The sequence below is a fragment of the Balaenoptera musculus genome, chromosome 3, assembly GCF_009873245.2.
Source record: "Balaenoptera musculus isolate JJ_BM4_2016_0621 chromosome 3, mBalMus1.pri.v3, whole genome shotgun sequence".
In the NCBI taxonomy this organism is placed as follows: Eukaryota; Metazoa; Chordata; class Mammalia; order Artiodactyla; family Balaenopteridae; genus Balaenoptera; species Balaenoptera musculus.
Genome location: NC_045787.1, coordinates 75,962,463 through 75,981,143, shown reverse-complemented (window position 1 = coordinate 75,981,143; position 18,681 = coordinate 75,962,463). Strand labels below are relative to the sequence as shown.

Sequence of the window (18,681 nt, the reverse complement as noted above, 5' to 3'; positions counted from 1 at the left end):
TGCTTTCTCTGGACAAATGGAATCATACAATATGTGGCCCTTTGTGAGTAGCTTCTTTCTCTTAGTGTAACAATTTCTAGGTTCATCCACACTGCAGCATGTTATCAGTACTGCATTTATTTTTTTATTGTTGAATAATATTACTAAAATTTATTTATCCATTTACCAGCTGATGTATATTTGGGTTGTTTTCAATTTTTGGCAGTATTAACATTCATGTACAAGTTTTTGTGTGGACATATGTTTTTATTTCTCTTGGATATATACCTCAAAGTGGATTGCTGGATCATATGGTAACTCATATTTAGCATTTTAGGAATTGCTAAACTGTTTTCCAAAGTGGCTGCACCATTTACATTCCCACCAGTAGCGTATGAGGGTTGCAATTCTCCTATATTCTCATGACTCTATTTATTGTCTCCTTTTATTTTTCTTAATAAATTTATTTATTTATTTTTGGCTGCGTTGGGTTTTCGTTGCTGAGCTTGGGCTTTCTCTAGTTGCAGCGAGTGGGGGCTACTCTTCATTGTGGTGCGTGGGCTTCTCATTGTGGTGGCTTCTCTTGTTGCGGAGCATGGGCTCTAGGCGCACAGGCTTCGGTCGTTGTGGCGCGTGGGCTCAGTAGTTGTGGCTCGTGGGCTCTAGAGCGCAGGCTCAGTAGTTGTGGCGCACAGGCTTAGTTGCTCTGGGCATGTGGGATCTTCCCAGACCAGGGCTCTAACCCGTGTCCCCTGCATTGGCAGGTGGACTCTTAACCACTGTGCCACCAGGTAAGCCCTATTGTCTCTTTTTGATTATAGTCATCTTAGTGGGTGTGAATTGGTGTCTCATTGTGGTTTTGATTTGCATTTCCCTAATGACTAATGATGTTGACTATCTTTTCATGTGCTTATTGACCATTTGCATATCTTCTTTGGAGAACTGTCTTTTCAGATCCTTTGCCCATTTTTTAATTGCCTAATCCAAAGTCACAAAGATTTGCCCCTATGTTTTCTTCTAAGGGTTTTATGATTTTAGCTTTTATGTTTCATTCATCAATTCGAGTTACTTTTTGAAAATGGTGTGAAGCATTTTGCATGTGGATAGTCAGTTTTCCCAGTATTATCTGTTGAAAAGACTATTCTTTCCCCATTAAATGGTCTTTGCACCCTTACTGAAAAACCAACTGACTATAAACCTGAGAGTTTATTTCTCTACTTTCAATTCTATTCTATTGATTTATATGTCTATCTATTGTTATGCCAGTAACACACTATCTTGATTACTGTAGTTTATGGTAAATTCTGAAAGTAGAAAGTTTAAGTCCTCCAATTTTGTTCTTGGGTATTCTGGGTCCCTTGAATATCCATATGAATTTTAAGATGGGTTTCTCTGTTTCTGCAAAAACATCATAGGGATTTTTATAGAGATTGCATTGAATCTGTAGATCAATTTGGTGATTATTACTATATTAACAATATTAAATCTGATTTCATAAACATAACATGTTTATATAGGTGTTCTTTAATTTCTTTCAACAATGTTTTGTAGTTTTTCAGAGTATAAGAATTGAACTTCTTTGGTTAGATTTAATCCTAAGTATTTCATTTTTTGGATGCTATTTTATTTTTACTTTTAAAAAATATTTATTTATTTATTTGGCTGCACCAGGTCTTAGTTGCAGCATGTGGGATCCTCGTTGCCGCATGCAGGATCTTTAGTTGCATTATGTGGGATTTAGTTCCCTGACCAGGGATTGAACCCGGGCCCCCTGCATTGGGAGCACGGAGTCTCAGCCACTGGACCACCAGGTAAGTCCCTGGATGCTATTTTAAATAGAATTGTTTTCTTAATTTTACTTTCAGTTTGTTCATCAATCAAGTGTATAAAAATACAACTGATTTTTGTATATTGATCTTACATCCTACAGCCTTGCTAGACTATCTTATTAGTTCTAAAAGTTTTGTAGTAGATTCCCTAGGATTTTCTTTATACAAGATTATGTTAGGTGCAAATAGAGATACTTTTAATTTTTCCTTTCCAATCTAGATGACTTTTATTTCATTTTCTTGTCTAATTCCCTGTCTAGAACCTCCAGCTTAATTGCAATAAACATAGTGAGAACAGATAGCCTTGTCTTGTTCCTGATCTTTGGAAGAAAACATTGTCTTTTATAGTTAAGTATAACATTAGCTGTGGATTTTTTGCAGATGTTCTTTTTTTTAAAAAATAAATTTTATTTATTTATTTATTTAAGGCTGTGTTGGGTCTTTGTTGCTGCACACGGGCTTTCTCTAGTTGTGGTGAGTGGGGACTACTCTTCATTGCAGTGTGCCGGCTTCTCACTGCGGTGGCTTCTCTTGTTGCAGAGCACAGACTCTAGGCGTGTGGGCTTCAGTAGTTGTGGCACGCAGGCTCAGTAGTTGTGGCTCACGGGCTCTAGAGCGCAGGCTCAGTAGCTGTGGCACACGGGCTTAGTTGCTCCGTGGCACGTGGGATCTTCCCGGACCAGGGCTCGAACCCACGTCTCCTGCATTGGCAGGCGGATTCTTAACCACTGCACCACCAGGGAAGCCCTGTAGATGTTCTTAATCAGACTGAAAAAATTCTCTTCTATTTCTACTTGGTTGAGTGCTTTTATCATGAAGGGTTATTGAATCTTGTCAAATGCTGTTTCTGCATCTATTGATATGATCACGTGTTTTTTGCCCTTCATTCAATTAACGTGGTCTACTACACTGACTGATTTTCAGATATTAAACCCACCTTACATTTCAGGGATAAAGCACACTTAGTCATGGTGTATAACCCTTTCTATATATTGCTGAATTTGATTTGCTTGTATTTTTTCAGGATCCTTTCTTTTATATTCATAAGGTATTAGTCTGCATACAATATTTATATACACAAATATATAAAAATCTATGTGCTTATACTATACTAAAAATAAACCAAATATTTCAGTCATCTTCAGAAGTTTCTAGGATGTTTTGATGCACCACCCAGGTTCCCTTTTAGAGTGAAAGATTGCCTCTGCTGAAGAGAGTTGTCTTGCCCAAAATGGTGCCTCATTCTGGGAGCATTCCACAAGTAATGGCCATCCAACATGAGGGTACAAAGGCCTGGTCTCCTCACCACAAATGGAAACAGTTCTGAATCATCATACTAGTTTGAGAACTACCCATAAGATCAGCTGAGGCCACCAGTGAGACAGTGACAAAACTCAACTTCTCTCTGCACAATCCTGCTTTCTTCCTTTCCCTTTGATCTCATGAGTACTCGCTAATAAACCTCTTTCATGTTACTCTCCAGTATTGCCTGTTTCCTAAGTTTAGATAATCATAAAGATTACTTTAATATTCTCAGAAAACCCTATGGGTATATCCAGATTATGTAACTTTAATCATCACGGGTTAATCTATGAGGAAAGGCAATACAACATAATGATTAAAAGCACTCTTTGGTGCCAGACATGCTTAACACCAATAATCTATGTGACCACAGTAACACCCAATCATAAAAAACTAATATTATAATTAGTAACCAAACATTTGTCCAAGCATTAGGTTTAATATCATGGATAATACTAAAAGTATCAGGTAATGTTGACAGTAGTATTCTTTTTAGTTGATGGCTTGGGAGAGTTACAAAAACTGTTTAAGTTTGGGATTAAACAGCAACAACAACACACATACACACACATACACAATTAATCTGGAATAGGGGCGAGTGTCAAATTATGTCAACTAATGAATATAAATCAGTACTAACAGGATTATCAGACACCTGAGTAATAAAAATAACGTTGACCGCTGGGAAGCCAACAGGCTTTTATGTTGAGATAGAATGTTATTTTTCCCCACAATTGAATCAAGCGAGGGTATGGATTGAAAATTTATTAGTAGTGGTAAGATAATTTAGTGGGTCGAGGTCAGCAATTTAAAAAAATTTGCAAAGATGCTAATTGGAGTGCATCTTACTAAAGTATGTTTTATTTGTTTTACATGCATATCTATGTGGTGCACGTATGTGTGTACGGGGCCTCAAGGTAAAATGCATTTCTTACTTTGCATCAGGGTAAAACACGTTTGAAAGTCTCAGATTCTGCTCTCCAAAGCCAGCAGCACAGGAAGGGCTGTGGGCCGGTCGCGGGTGTGTAGCGGGGCGCCCCCTCCCCTGCCTTTCCATACTTACGAAGGAGTCGCTCACGACTAGCACCACGTTAGGCGCATCTGGCCAAGCCTGAACTGCTCCCCGCCTCTGCCCACCTGCCCCAGGAGCTGGTGTTGCCAGCGCCGAGACTGCGACCACCGCCACCCACAGCAGCAGCATCACGGGTAGCTGTTCTGGGAGCCCGGCCTCTGGGCGCTGGCCCCTGCCCCTCCCCCTAGGAAGTTCCACACGAGTAGAGGAGGGCGGGGATCGCAGAAATCGCAGTTCGGTTTCCTTCACCCGTGGAACTACAACTCCCATCAGGTTCGGGGTGGGCACATGCGCAAAGGAGGAATGCCCCTTTCTCGACCCACGTTAAGACCTTTTAATCAAATACCGAGCGAACTAAAACCCAGCCATTTCCAGTCACGTGAGCGATGCCTGGGAAATGCGCATGCGCTCTGACTTCAGATTTGTCGTCTGTAGGAGAAGCATCTGTCCCAGGTTGGTGCCTGTCGCTTTTGCAGAAGTTGGAGCCGGTAGGCAGTTGAAATGTTACCTAGAGAGAGAAGGGATCAGGGGCCGAGGCTGCTTGTTTTGCGCCGAGCAAGCGTGGCTGAGTGTTAGGTGAGACCGTGAACTGGGAGATGATGAGGTGGCAGCGCGTCTGTCACTTAAGTTGGATTGGGCGGTTCTTTGTGGGGCCTCTGTCTGGACCGCCTAAGGTGCGATATGGATACCGGGTGGCCCCTCGAATACCTTCCTCCCAAGGATATTTCTAGCCTGCCTCATCCTATTCGCTGCTTTGCCGGTGCAGTCAGGATTTATTGTGCTCTGGTGGGTTGAGGAGCGGGACCTGGTAAGAAAAGTTTCATCTTCTAGGTGGGGATAAGCTTAGGTGGACTTTACCTTCAGAGTGCAAGGGAGAGAAGCTGGACGGGTTCTCAGAGGGAGAAATGTTGGGCTGTGTGACGTGTTCGATTAACTGACGTAGATTAAGAATACCATTGTTTTGTTGCAGTGGTTTTGAAAAATCACTGGTCCTCTTGACTGTTGAACTCCTTTGGAGAAATCTGGAAGAAGCAGGTTTCTGTCCCAGAGCCAGATTCCTGATTTCATTATTATAGTTTCAGGTATATAATTTGTGTATCACATTAGTCGTTTTAGTATTTTGACAGGAAAAGGAGGAGTTGTATTTATTTACATAAAATCAACCTTTAATACTAATATTTGACAGTATTTTTTGCATACAGTAATTGTAAAAAGGACAGACCTTATTTATTTAACACTCATATGGTGTTTATTGTGTGCTGGGTATTATACTACACATTTATTGAGCCCCTATTTTGTGCCGGGTACTTTTACATGGAATATTTTCTGTAATCCTCACTTTCATCATTTTTCAGATAGGAAAGCTGAGACTTGGACAGGTTAAATGACTTGCCTAAGGTTACACAGGGAGCCAGTCTGAGTAGGACTTGAATTTGAGTAGTCTCTGCCCTAACTCATTGCCATGCTGTCTCTAATTAACTGCAAAATGTTATGCCATTCTAGTGAACTTAATCTCTGTTACTGAAGGAGCATTATTTATTATTTATTTATTATTTTTATTTTTGGCTGTGTTGGGTCTTCGTTTCTGTGCGAGGGCTTTCTCCAGTTGCGGCGAGTGGGGGCCACTCTTCATCGCGGTGCGTGGGCCTCTCACCATCGCGGCCTCTCCTGTTGCGGAGCAGAGGCTCCAGACGCTCAGGCTCAGCAGTTGTGGCTCACGGGCCCAGCCGCTCCGCGGCACGTGGGATCCTCCCAGACCAGGGCCCGAACCCGTGTCCCCTGCATCGGCAGGCGGACTCCCAACCACTGCGCCACCAGGGAAGCCCTGAAGGAGCATTATTAATCAAGCAGCATGCTAAAGATCTATGGGAGCAGACAAATATATAAACAATAGTACCTGACCATAAGGAACTTACACTCTAGGGAAAAAAATAAAATAATAATACAGTATGAAAGGTAATACACATAGGCTCCCTCATTAACAGGATATGCTTCAAATATTTGTTTTGAGTTAATTTGGAATGTGGAACACATTTTACCATAGAAACAATGTTGACTGACATTTAGGTTCATAAAAAATATATTTAACTTTATCTGTGGCATAGTATTGATTTTTGTAAACTATTTACTCTCTATGGCCTTGTTTTCACAGGACGTGTATTCTGAGTTCCCGGTCAGGATGACAGGAACACATCTTTTTCTTTCTCTCTCTCCCCTTGGCGGTGTCAGTGGGAGCAGGTGCTGTACTGGGTTGGAGTGAGATAGATATTTTAGGGTCCCAGACATATAGCGCTGGAAAAATCTAAGAGACTTCTAGTCTTATTCTCATCTCACATTCAATTTGTTGTACAATATTCCTCCCAAGTGGATTGTGCAGTCTGTGCCTTTTCATCTCCAGTGATGGGAAACACACTTCCTTCGAGGAGCCCATGCCATATTTGTACAGGTTTAATTATTAAAAGTTCATATTTTGAGCTGCAGTCAGTCTCCTTCTAGTTTTGCCCATTCATTAGTCCATTTAGCTTCACTTTTACATGAATAATCTCTCCCTTTCAACAGCCCTTTTCACCTTCCCCACCAATTTTTTTTCCCCAGGTCTCCCCCAGTTCCTTCGGGTAGTTATCATGTAATTTCAGGTTTGTTTGTTATTTGATGACTCTTTTCTGGACATAAAGTATGTTTGCTTATCAGTAACTTACCCTGTCAGAAAAGGTACTTTTGAGTTGTTTGTGCACATCTTTCTGTGTGTACATGTGTGTATATAGTGTATTGTAGTGAGGAAGAGCTCCATTATGTGTACGTTTAGGTCATCAGTTAAAGATATCTACGTTACGGGTTACTTGCTTTAGTGAAATACTTTGTGGTTCAGCAAAGTCTTCAGTTAAAAGTCTTGGTCTAGGTTTTGGTTCTTCATAGTTTTTTAATGTCCATAATACCAGCAGCACTGTATTCTGCTCTAAGAAAAGGAGACTAAGTGTGCAGTTAGTGACTATATGGAACAAATTCAGTATCATCTGCACCTGCTGTGATTCTATGACTATTTGTTGAATATCCACAATATACCAGACACTAGGAAATAAAAGAGAGTAATAGGAATAGTTTTTTTTCCTAACGAACCTCCAGTCTAGTTGTGGGAAACAAACACTCACAGACCTGTAAACTTAATAACAGTATAAAAGATAACAAAAAGTACAGTTAACTGCCAAACAAAAAACCCCAAACCAGAATATACCAAATGGTACTTTGAAGAATGCTAGTGTGCTTCACAATGTTAATTGCTGTTCATTGAAATAAATGTTCCATAGTGGGGATTCCCTGGTGGTCCAGTGATTGGGACTCCACGCTTTCACTGCCAAGGTCGTGGGTTCAGTCTCTGGTTGTAGAACTAAGATCTCGCAAGTCGTGCCACGCGGCCAAAAACAAAAAAAAGTTCCATAGTAATATAAGTTTCAGAGTTGCTGGGTTAAACTATATTTGGTTCTTTACTATAGGGTTTCTCAGAGCCTTTAAAATGCTAACATGCACTATGACTTTAAAAGAGTGATACATATAGTGTAGTATTCACAAAATTACGAGGTCATATTGTTAACACCTTTAAGCATGTTAATATTCCTTTGAATACATTTTTGGAAATGTTAGTAGAGACAGTAAGTGTTGTAAGTTCAGACTCTAGTGTAAGATTTATCTGAGATGGCTTTATGCTTGACACTTGAATTTGGCTTTGAATTACATGTAGCATTTGAGTAGACAGAAGCAAGTGTGGACAGGCTGAATGGGAGAAGTAAAGACGGAGATGTGGAAAGCATTAGGGAGTGGTGAAAAAAGTAATATGAGCTAATATTGAAAAGGGGATTCTTCCTTTCTCACTTCAGCAAATTGCGAATTACTGCTTTTTTGTTTTTTTTTTATTTATTTATTTTTGGCTGTGTTGGGTCTTTGGTTCGTGCGAGGGCTTTCTCTAGTTGCGGCAAGCGGGGGCCACTCTTCATCGCGGTGCGGGGACCGCTCTTCATCGCAGTGCGCGGGTCTTTCACTATTGCGGCCCCTCCCGTTGCGGGGCACAGGCTCCAGACGCGCATGCTCAGTAATTGTGGCTCACGGGCCCAGCTGCTCCGTGGCATGTGGGATCTTCCCAGACCAGGGCTCGAACCCGTGTTCCCTGCATTAGCAGGCAGATTCTCAACCACTGCGCCACCAGGGAAGCCCCGAATTACTGCTTTTTGACAGTGGGGAAACTACATGTTTTTGAGTAGGCTTTGGAAGCTGGAGGTCATAGTGTTTGGTAGGTGTTGGATACGTAAGGAACTCCAAAAATATATCACCTTTATTTAGGGATTTTTTTGACCTGAGAGAGAATACATCTGTATAGAACATAAAGCATCTGTTAAGTTGCAGGCTTTAGTCTAGTATTTGTGTAATGACTAATTTGAAGGAGATACTTGCGTTTGATGATAGCCGTCTTTTGAAGAACATAGGCAAGAAGGTTGCTTCTTGAGAGATCAAGGAAGGAAGGATTGGGGATTTTAAATGTGTAGAGAAAGTATATAATAACCACTGTTGGTTAGGAATGGGAAAAAAATGGTGAAGTTGATTGAGAGGGTGGTAGGAGATATGGACAACAGAACTGATAGCTATTGTGTTCAGGTACTCTGTCTATGTACATATCAGGTAAGTGATCCCGTTCTCACTTTACCAATGAGGAAATAGGCTTGGAGGTGAAGTAAGGTGCCCAAGATCTGCGGAGACTTGAGTCCAGATCCATCTTTCTTGACTTGGTGGGTGGATACGGCAGATGAAGGAAGGGGCTGACAAAATCTGGGAAATTTTGTAAGAACAGAGTTGAAACAACTGAGTAAGTCAGTAAAATTAGGTTGAGTGAGGAGGGTAATCATTTGTAGCTGGATGGCGGCTTAAAGAAGTTAGTGAAATGGGGAGTCAGGCTTTAACTTTTATTTTACCTCCTCACCCCGTGTTTAACTTTTATTTTACTTTCCTAAACATTATTAGGATCACAGTACTTTCTCTTCTTACCAGTAAGACCCTTTTCTGTGGAACTAACCCTTCTATTTAAGTACATATATCACTAGTACATGTTTTAGTAAACTCACTTTCTGTTTCTTCTTCATCCCTACCAGGTTCACCTAAATTTTGTTCATTTCCTAGTTCTAAAGTAGCATTTTTTCCATTTTTACTTTATTCAGTTTTTCAAAACTACCTCCATGCTCTCCAGGAAGCATTCTAGATTAATTTTGTTTGACAGAATCCATTCCAGAGATACCATCAAAAGATACTTAGAATTTGTAGTCGTGTAAAGTTTGTGTTAGTATTTCAGATGGCTATTTAGATGGATTTTTAATATTTTTTAAAAAGTCTGCTCTATTTTATTAAATTACAAACTAGTCTAGTTGCATAGACTAGTTGCCCTCATACGGACAACTTTTTTTCATGTTTATAATTCCTTATGTGGCTTAGAACAAGATTCACTTTAGTGTAGTCAGCTTGCAGATTGTGAGTAAATAGTGCCCTTAATTGTCCTAGATTCAAAGCAAAGTAGCATAGAAATAGGTGATAGTCTCTTCTGGCTCAGTTTTTTATGTTGAAGTCAGTGTATTTTGAGTTTCTGTAATTTTTTCTGAGTCTTTCTGATTTTTTATGATGTTCCTTTTACACCTTGTGGCTATGGCAACACAGTTTAGACTGATTCAGAAATTTGGAGATTACAATTAGTGTCTCTTTGGGAAAGAAAAAAGATGGAAAATTGTACATAATTATTTCTCATGTTTTAAATTCTGAATTATGAAAATTGAACCTGAATCCGATGTTTTAAAAAATTCAATATGTTTTGGGTTGTGCATGTCATCTTTTTTATGTGCCTGTCTTATATTTTACTTAATTTAGATGGATAAACATTTAAGGAACAATCCGAAATTCAATTCAAAGAGAAGATAAAGTGATAATAGGTAAAAGGTAAGTGTCTAGAATGCTAAATAATAGGTAATTGGAGTCTGCTTTTACTTAATGATTGTTTTTACTGATTCTTTTCAGAAGGAAGGTTTAATGGTGTAGGTTGTTATGCCAGATTGTAGGTCATCACAAAGTACCTTTAGACTTTTGTAATTAGATTTAAAGGTATCATTTTTTGCTTTTCTGTAATTAACTTCCAGTGTTATTATTGTTACTGTTTTTTAAATTATTCGTCTTATTTTTGCTTTGTGGAATCTTTGTATCTCCACAACTGAATGTAGCTTAAGGTTCCACAGCTTTAGCTGGAGTGTGTAGGACATGTCAGTTCATCTACCTATGTTAGTTTTGAGGTATATCATTGTCTTTTGGCATGGTTGTCACTTTCTTTTTTTTAAGATATAGTTATTGCTCTTTATGCTTGATTTGTTTAATAAAAACCCTTTTAGGTTGGTAGTAAAAAAAAACCTTCATTGAGTGAAAATGTGCTACATGAACACTCTTATTTAAAAAAGTCATTGAGATTGAGGAGAAAAAATAGGAGGAGAGGTATAAGGGAAAAATGTGTGGGGCTGTGGAAGAATATTAAAGACACTTGTAAGAGAGCCAGAGTTTTCTCTGAAGTGTTGGAAATGCTTGGAATAGAGGGAAGTATCCCAAATAGAGGAATATGAGGTTACATAGAATCATTTTGGGTATTAGCTTTCCACTTTATGAAAGGAAGTGGGTTTGATGGTACCTAGTAGATGGTTAGTGTTCCGTAAAGCTTTGTCTAAAACATGAGTGGATGAGCCTCTTCCTTCTCCACACCACTTCCCAAAAAAGAGGAAGAAATTTGCAGGGCTAGAAAGCGGCAGATTATTTTATCTTTAAAAAAAATAATCTCCTGAAACTAATATTTATGTATATATATGTATTTTAGGTGCAGAGAGAAGGCCTGAGTGCTAGCTCATTATGCTAAATGCCAAATCAGATAAATAAGGAACAGGAGGAGAAGAATAGAGGATTCTACTGCAGCAAGTGTAGGTGTAATTATATGTGGAGACATACAGGGATGTAGAAGGGTACTGCACATTAGAACTGCTTACCAAGAGAAGAATGGAGTTTGTCTCATATGGTCTTTAGAAGTAACCTACTTAGAAGCATTTGACAGCTCCATGTTTGCTGCTCCATTTAAATCCAAATTTGTCTGTCTCATTTTCAAGGTCTTCTGTAATCTGGTGCTCTACTACCTACCCAGCCTAATTTTCCTGTTCTTCAGCATGTCCCTTCTGTTCCATTCAGCCTGGTTTCCTTATTGTTTCCTCCACGTGCCATGCTCATTCCTGTCTCTCCAACTTTGCTCGTGCAATCAATGTCTCTGGCTTGAGTAATTTTCCTTCTTCCCTCCATTCTCAAATCCTTTCTCCATCTAGTTGCTGTTAATTACTTCACCCCACACTTCTCTTCTCTGAACTCCTATTGCACTTGCCCTCGTTATCCTTAATTTAGCATTTGATTCTTTAATGACTCATATGTCTTAGGTCTTTCTCTTGATTGAGATTGTATTCTTCAGAGCAGAGGCCTTCCTTTCTGTTTCTTTTGTGTCATATACAGCATATAGCTTGAGAGCTGCGTAGCTGCATGTTGTGTTAGTGCTAGTTGGTTCTACTTTGTTCAGATGTGCTTTTACTCGTATGTTGGGTGATAGAAAAGATGGTGATCTTTATCCTGGAAAAGTTGCATTCTTCTGTTTGTTTTTGCTTGGTCTTGTCTTAAAACTGCCTTTGTTCTTTTTTTTTTATCACTTAAAAAATTTTTTTATTTATTTATTTTTGGCTGCATTGGGTCTTTGTTGCCACGTGCGGGCTTTCTCTGGTTGTGGTGAGCGGGGGCTACTCTTCCTTGCGGTGCATGGGCTTCTCATTGCCGTGGCTTCTCTTGTTGCAGAGCACCGGCTCTAGGCGCACGGGCTTCAGTAGTTGTGGCTCATGGGCTCTAGAGCGCAGGCTCAGTAGTTGTGGTGCACAGGCTTAGTTGCTCTGCAACATGTGGGATCTTCCTGGATCAGGGCTTGAACTCGTGTCCCCTGCATTGGCAGGCAGATTCTCAACCACTGCGCCACCAGGGAAGTCCCTGTTTTTGTTCTTTTTTTCTTTTTTTTAATTAATTAATTAATTTATTTTTGGCTGTGTTGGGTCTTCGTTTCTGTGCGAGGGCTTTCTCTAGTTGTGGCAAGCGGGGGCCACTCTTCATCGCGGTGCATGGGCCTCTCACTATCGCAGCCTCTCTTGTTGCGGAGCACAGGCTCCAGACGCGCAGGCTCAGTAGTTGTGGCTCACGGGCCCAGTTGCTCCGCGGCATGTGGGATCTTCCCAGACCAGGGCTCGAACCCGTGTCCCCTGCATTAGCAGGCAGATTCTCAACCACTTTGCCACCAGGGAAGCCCCTTGTTCTTTTTTAACTTAGACATCTCTTGATTTTTTTTTTTTCCCTTGGATGCCTCTTTTTATCCCTTTCAGTTGGTCCAGATTAGTTGTTATCATCATTGATGTTCTCTGCTTTTTAGTCTGCAGGTTTATCTACCAAAGATAACTTTGGTGTGAGAAATTTAAAGTGAAGTCAGCATAGAAATTTGTTGCCTGCTCCAAACAGGATTTGTAGACTATAAAAAAAATCCTTCTGAAGTTTGCCTCTATAAATTTATGCCAAGATAATTTCAGGTAACAGAGCAATTTCTAAAATAAGAGCGTATGAAATATGTTGCTTTAATTATCTAATTATTGTAACTAAGGAAAAAGTCACTTTTCTGCCTCTTTAGGGAATCTCGTTTTGGCTGTAGATAAATTGATATTATGATATCTTAATTTTTATATTATTTGAATCTAAAATTCCTTAAGTCAAAAGGATTGTTTTTTAAAAAAATTCCCTAGCTTCTTAAATTTCTTTGATCTTGTACTTCTGCCTCAGCCTCTTTGGACATAAAGGACTGTCTGTGTACCATGTCAGCAAGTCATCTTCTTGGTTCATTTTGCTGCCTTGAACATCAGTGGTCTATGACCTAATGTTTACCTAGCTTTGTTTTGCCTTCTTGAGATTAGAATTCGGTGGAGTGGGCAAAAAAATGTTTCTTTTTTCAACATCAAGTTGTAGTTGAATTTGACTGGTTTATTGGTAAACCAGAATAAGCTGTGAAATCTTAAGATATGTTAGTTTATTTAAAATTACATTAGTGTATCTTATATTTTAAGATTAAGTGAAGAAATACTTTGTCTACCAATTAAAATATCTATTTATTTATTTATATTGGAGTTGAAATATCTTTTTATGGCTGAAATTAGTATATAGTCCTCTTGCATATTAATTGCCTTCATTTAAGTGTGAACATTACATTTATTTTTCTTCAAAGAATACCATATTACAAAGAATACTATATTACTGTAACCCTAAAGTAGTTCTTACTGTGAAGAAAGTTAATATCCTGATTTATATTTTATAGAAACTAACGTTAAAGCAGAATGCTTTCTTAAACTCTTTACATCATAGTTACTGAAATTTATTTGTGTTTGTGTTTTCACTCTGTGACTTGGACTGATTCTTCTTGCTTTGTGTAGAATTGGATTGAGCTTGGCATGTGTTTTCCATCCTGGCCCATAAGATCATCGTTGTTTTAACCTCCTATATGGGGAGTGGTTATAATTCAAATAACAATTCAATTCAACAAATGTTTATTAATGTATACAATTTGTCAGATACTGGGTACTGAGGATGCAGCAGTTAAACAACAACACCCCAACAACAACAGATAAAAATCCCTGCCTGCGTGGAACTTATGTTTTGGTGGGGTTGGGGAACAGATAATAAATAAGATAAAGAAGTAAAATATATGCTGATGTATTAGATGGTGATAGGTGCTTTGAAGAAAAATAAATGCAGTGTTAAGGAGGAGATTAGGGACTGTTGAGTGGTTGGGAGTTGGGGGAAGGAAGTGTTGACATTTTAAATAGTGTGGCAAGGGAAGGTTTCATTGAGGAAGTGACATTTGAATAAAAATCTGAAGAGATGATCTGGTTTTATGTTTTTTAAACATAAGATATATTTATTTTAGGGGAAAGAATGTTCCATGTAGAAGGAATTACATGTGCCTTTTTCAGAGGTTAAGCTTGTTAAATTTGTTGGAACTGTTGCAGTTAGGCAGGTCTCACTGTAGATTCATTCAGGCTTTTTATTTTGACAGCATGTCCAGCAAGGAAGTAAAGACTGCTCTAAAAAGTGCTAGAGATGCAATCAGAAACAAAGACTACAAAGAAGCTTTGAAACATTGTAAGGTAACCAGTATTTTTTTCTTCCACAATAAAAATGTTACCCGATTATGAGCATCACTGATTTGTAATATGTGAATCCCTTACTGTCTAAATACAACAAAAGTAGTAAGGCTTTTTGAGTAGGACCGTCCCAGTGGCTGTGCCAGGACAAGCCGCTTCTGCCACTTAATTTTGTCTCCCTCTGTTTTGGTAACTTACCAAAGCCAAGTTTTCAAAACCTGAATGTCTCTTAGGTGTCTTTGGCTGGGTTGTACTGTGGAACACTATTGTATCTTAAAGTTTTCGTTCTTTAATGGTCTGTGGACATTTCAATTCTGTTTGGTTTGAGGATGGGAGAATCAAGATTCCAAAGTTCCTTTCTAGGCTGATGGGGATGTTCTAGTCCAGAGGGAGAACTTGAAGGTGCAGGAGAGATGCAGAGTAGTGCTAGGAGTGAAGTCCCTGGGAAGGTGGGTGAAGATGGGATCCAGAGCGTGAGAGGAGGGCCTTTGATACTTCTTCCATCTTAATAGAAGGGAAAATTGATGTAGATCCATAGCTGCTGGGTTTGTAGATTTGGGGGTGGGAAGATAAATGTTCCCCCCTGACGGCTTCTATTTTCTTAGTGAAGTGTAACCTGAGGATGGAGGAGGAGTTGTATAGGAGGTTTGAGACAAAAGAAGGTATGAAATAGTTGCCATTTATAGTGAGAAAAGAAACTTACTAGTAAGGATTAGAAAGCTTACCAGGCCCTAATGAATGTCCATTTGAAATTTCATGTTATTAAAATGAAATCGGTAAATTCAGCTGTGTAGTTTCTTCCTTCGTGTTAAACTTCTCAGGCTTGGAGATGGGCACGGTGGAATTCAACTGTGGGTAGTAAGAAAATTGAGGGGAAAGAGAGGCCAAGGAGTTGAGGATGTTTGCAAGGGAGTGATAACAGTGATTGGTCATGGAGTCAAAGATGGGAAAGGAGAGGTAAGAATTGAGCAGTGGGTTGACAATGCAAAGGGGGTGAGGTAAAAAAAAATTGGACATAACAGAGGTTAAAGAATTGTTACCATTACAGTAATTGAACTGGGAGGATAGGAGAGGTGCATGCTGGAAACCCAGGTTTTGGATGGCTGAGTAATGCTGAGGATAAGTAACTGGGAGGCCATGGCATTCATTGGGTCGTCCGCATGAATGTTAGAATGATTACAGGAATTGAAGTGGAGAGGAAGAATACAGTATTTTCACTGAAGGAAAGGGGAGTTCCTAGGAGGCTGGTAGATGGTAGCAACAAGAAGGATATTTTTTGTAGTATAGCCAGATGGCTTGACCTTCAAAAGTACTGGGGTTTTTGAAGGAGGGAGGAGTAGAGGAAGAATGTAGGTATCAGTGTGAGCAAGGAGAACCCTTTCCTCACCTGCTGGTTGGTGGTATGTGGGATGTTCAAGAAAAGAAATCAGCTGCAGCGTGTAAGATCTGTAGGGGAATAGCCGAGTTTCGTTGAGGCAGAACTTGGTACAGTTAAAAGAAAGGTTGAAAATAGAGAGGGCCCTTGGCTGTCCAGATTGGGAGTTCCAGAGGTTACAATAAAGAGTTTAGACAGTGGGAGGGAGAGAATTGGGTAAGATTGGGGGAAATAAATACATAACAGTATAGGATGAGAGTCTTAAGGGGTGAAGGATGCCCTTGTGAGGTTAGGTTTCTAGTGGTGACTGAGCCCAGCAGGGATGGAGACCACGACAGGACTAATACTGATATAGAAGAAGGTGGACAGTCTGTTTAAACTGGGGGAGAGAAGAAGGAGGTGTGGGAGGGGAGGGACTGTTTACTTCAGCACTAGGCTGATCTAACTAATGCACATATGAATCTGCTTCTTTTATTATATACAGCAGTGCCATAGCACTCTTCTTTCTGATTCAGATATGAATTCCTATAATTTATGCCAGAGAGACTCAAATGGAAAGCAAAGATGGGCAACTAGTCAGTGGCAAATGTATGATTACTTATGTGTAGTAACCAGAATGTTGATTGAGACTAAAGGAAATTTTTAGTGAAGAGATGTTGCACCTTAGTGTATTTGCTGTGTCTTGTCTGATTTATCACCTTGTCTGCCTGTGTGCCTCTATAACCCAGTATAAGCATCCCTTCAGGGGGCCTCCTCTGACTTGTGTGGATGGAGTTTGGAGTCAGATACTTTTTTCTTCACATTATTTCAGAACTCCATACTTGCTTTCACTACATTGTTATAATTATTTCCTTAAAAGTCTGTTTCAGATTCTGGAAACCTGGTCATCAGGCAGATAGCCGGTCCTTACTGATTGCAGGTTGACTATGGCATTTATCGTTTGCTCAGAAGTTATGTGCCAGTCATTGCTCTTGGTGCTGGGGACACAAATGTTAATAAGGCCCCAGTATTTGGAGCTTAGCTTTGGTGGTTACCTCATTGTTGCTGGTTTTTTGGGAGGTAGTGTTATGGGATAGAATGGAGCTTGTGCTGCATATTGGTGACAGATTGCTAGAAGTGTTATGTGGATGCACATAAGCCTAGTAATCTGACTGCTTCAACTCCTGGAAATGTTCTTATTTTCTCTAGAATATGTAAAACCGTAAGAGCTAATTTCATTTTAGCTACTAGTTTTATTTTTCTTTCTCTAGAACATCTTTGCTCTCAGTTTCAAACTATTTTACCTTAGCAAGTAGTTGTTACTTCTGAAAGCAGTAGCTCTGCATATAATTTTTATTCTAGTTGATAGGTGTTGTTTAAACATTCATTGCCACTATTTATTTATTTATTTATTTACTTATTTATTTTTGGCTGCTTTGGGTCTTTGTTGCTGCGCGCGGGCTTTCTCTAGTTGCGGCGAGCGGGGGCTACTCTTCGTTGCGGTGCGCGGGCTTCTCATTGCGGTGGCTTCTCTTGTTGCGGAGCACGGGCTCCAGGCGCACAAACTTCAGTAGTTGTGGCACGTGGGCTCAGTAGTTGTGGCTCGCAGGCTCTAGAGCACAGGCTCAGTAGTTGTGGCGCATGGGCTTAGCTGCTCTGCGGCACGTGGGATCTTCCTGGACCAGGGCTCGAAACCGTGTCCTCTGCATTGGCAGGCGGATTCTTAACCACTGTGCCACCAGGGAAGTCCCGCCACTATTTATTTTGAACATATTTGGTACAGTCACATTGGAGTCAACCTACTTTCCTAGCGTATAATTTCAATGAAAAAAATCTGTTAAATATGGGGAGATGTTATCATAGTGAAGGAAAATGTGGTAATTGGATGAGTTGAAATGATATGGAAAACAGTTTTGTGAGGGACTAGCAGCAGTGTGGCGTGGAGGCAGGCAGGATGGTTGGGTGGTAAGAATGGTCTTATTGTTCTTTTTATGCTCAGTATTCTCAAGGGACAGAGGGAGGCATTTGGTAGAGGCATCAGGAGACCATGGGCAGCTTTTAAAAAATATACCTCATATTTCATATCCCTTACAGTCACGGATCCAGTCCAACTCCCTCTCCCTGAGGAAACTGAAGACCATGGGGGTTAAGTGATATTCTTAAGATCGTCCATTTAGTGGTAGATCCAGATTTCCTGACTCTTAGGTAGACTGTCTTTTGATTGTTGTTTGTCCATGGGCTTCCAAAATTTAATTACCTTCTCTTTTAATTTTTTAATCAGACAGTGTTAAAACAAGAGAAAAATAACTATAATGCCTGGGTTTTTATTGGTGTTGCTGCAGCCGAGCTAGAACAACCTGATCAGGCCCAGGGTGCCTATAAGAAAGCTGCTGAGCTAGAGCCAGACCAATTACTAGCTTGGCAGGTACGTAGACATTTTTATTTACTATGTTATAGGAAAGAACTTTTTCCCATTTTTCAAAATACAGCTAACAGCTTTACAATTTAGCATTTAAACCTCCATTTACTCAGTATAAGAAAAAAAATTAAATTTATTGAACTTCTAAACCTGAAAATTAGTTGAAAAAAGAAATGGTGCCAAGAATGCTGTTTACCACTATTTAATCTCCAATCCAATGGATTATTTCCAAATGTTAGGACAGAAATTGAAACATGATTATATAAATCTCCAACTTAATTATATGTGCATATTAGAGACTTATGAAGAATATTCTTTATGCTTACCTGAGGGAAAAGAAATGTATATTATGTTTTTAAAATATGTTTTTAAAAATGAAATAATATAAAAAATTTGAAATTCTGTATCTCTGAGTACTAGTTAAATTCCTTTTTGTCATTTAATGGTCTTTGTGTTTTTTA

General features: G+C 39.6%; 2 protein-coding genes across 8 annotated transcripts in view; one reads left to right on the top strand and one right to left on the bottom strand.

The window, feature by feature from the left end:
- Nucleotides 1-4,418, bottom strand: part of ARSK (arylsulfatase family member K) — a 46,766-nt gene extending 42,348 nt beyond the window's left edge. The window contains exon 1 of one of the 2 annotated variants that reach the window (XM_036846130.1): nt 4,174-4,418. In XM_036846130.1, coding sequence (XP_036702025.1) covers nt 4,174-4,311 — 138 coding nt within the window. In that variant the 5' untranslated portion in view covers nt 4,312-4,418. The remainder of the gene's footprint in view (nt 1-4,173) is intronic. The other variant, XM_036846129.1, reaches the window with a different exon arrangement.
- Nucleotides 1-18,681, top strand: part of TTC37 (tetratricopeptide repeat domain 37) — a 164,228-nt gene that overhangs the window by 74,728 nt on the left and 70,819 nt on the right. The window contains exons 1-4 of one of the 6 annotated variants that reach the window (XM_036846127.1): nt 1,769-1,790; nt 10,081-10,149; nt 14,360-14,450; nt 18,083-18,226. In XM_036846127.1, coding sequence (XP_036702022.1) covers nt 14,361-14,450; nt 18,083-18,226 — 234 coding nt within the window. In that variant the 5' untranslated portion in view covers nt 1,769-1,790; nt 10,081-10,149; nt 14,360. Of the gene's footprint in view, nt 1-1,768; nt 1,791-4,587; nt 4,759-5,243; nt 5,265-10,080; nt 10,150-14,359; nt 14,451-18,082; nt 18,227-18,681 lie in introns of those variants that run through there. The other 5 variants (XM_036846121.1, XM_036846122.1, XM_036846126.1 and 2 more) reach the window with 5 other exon arrangements.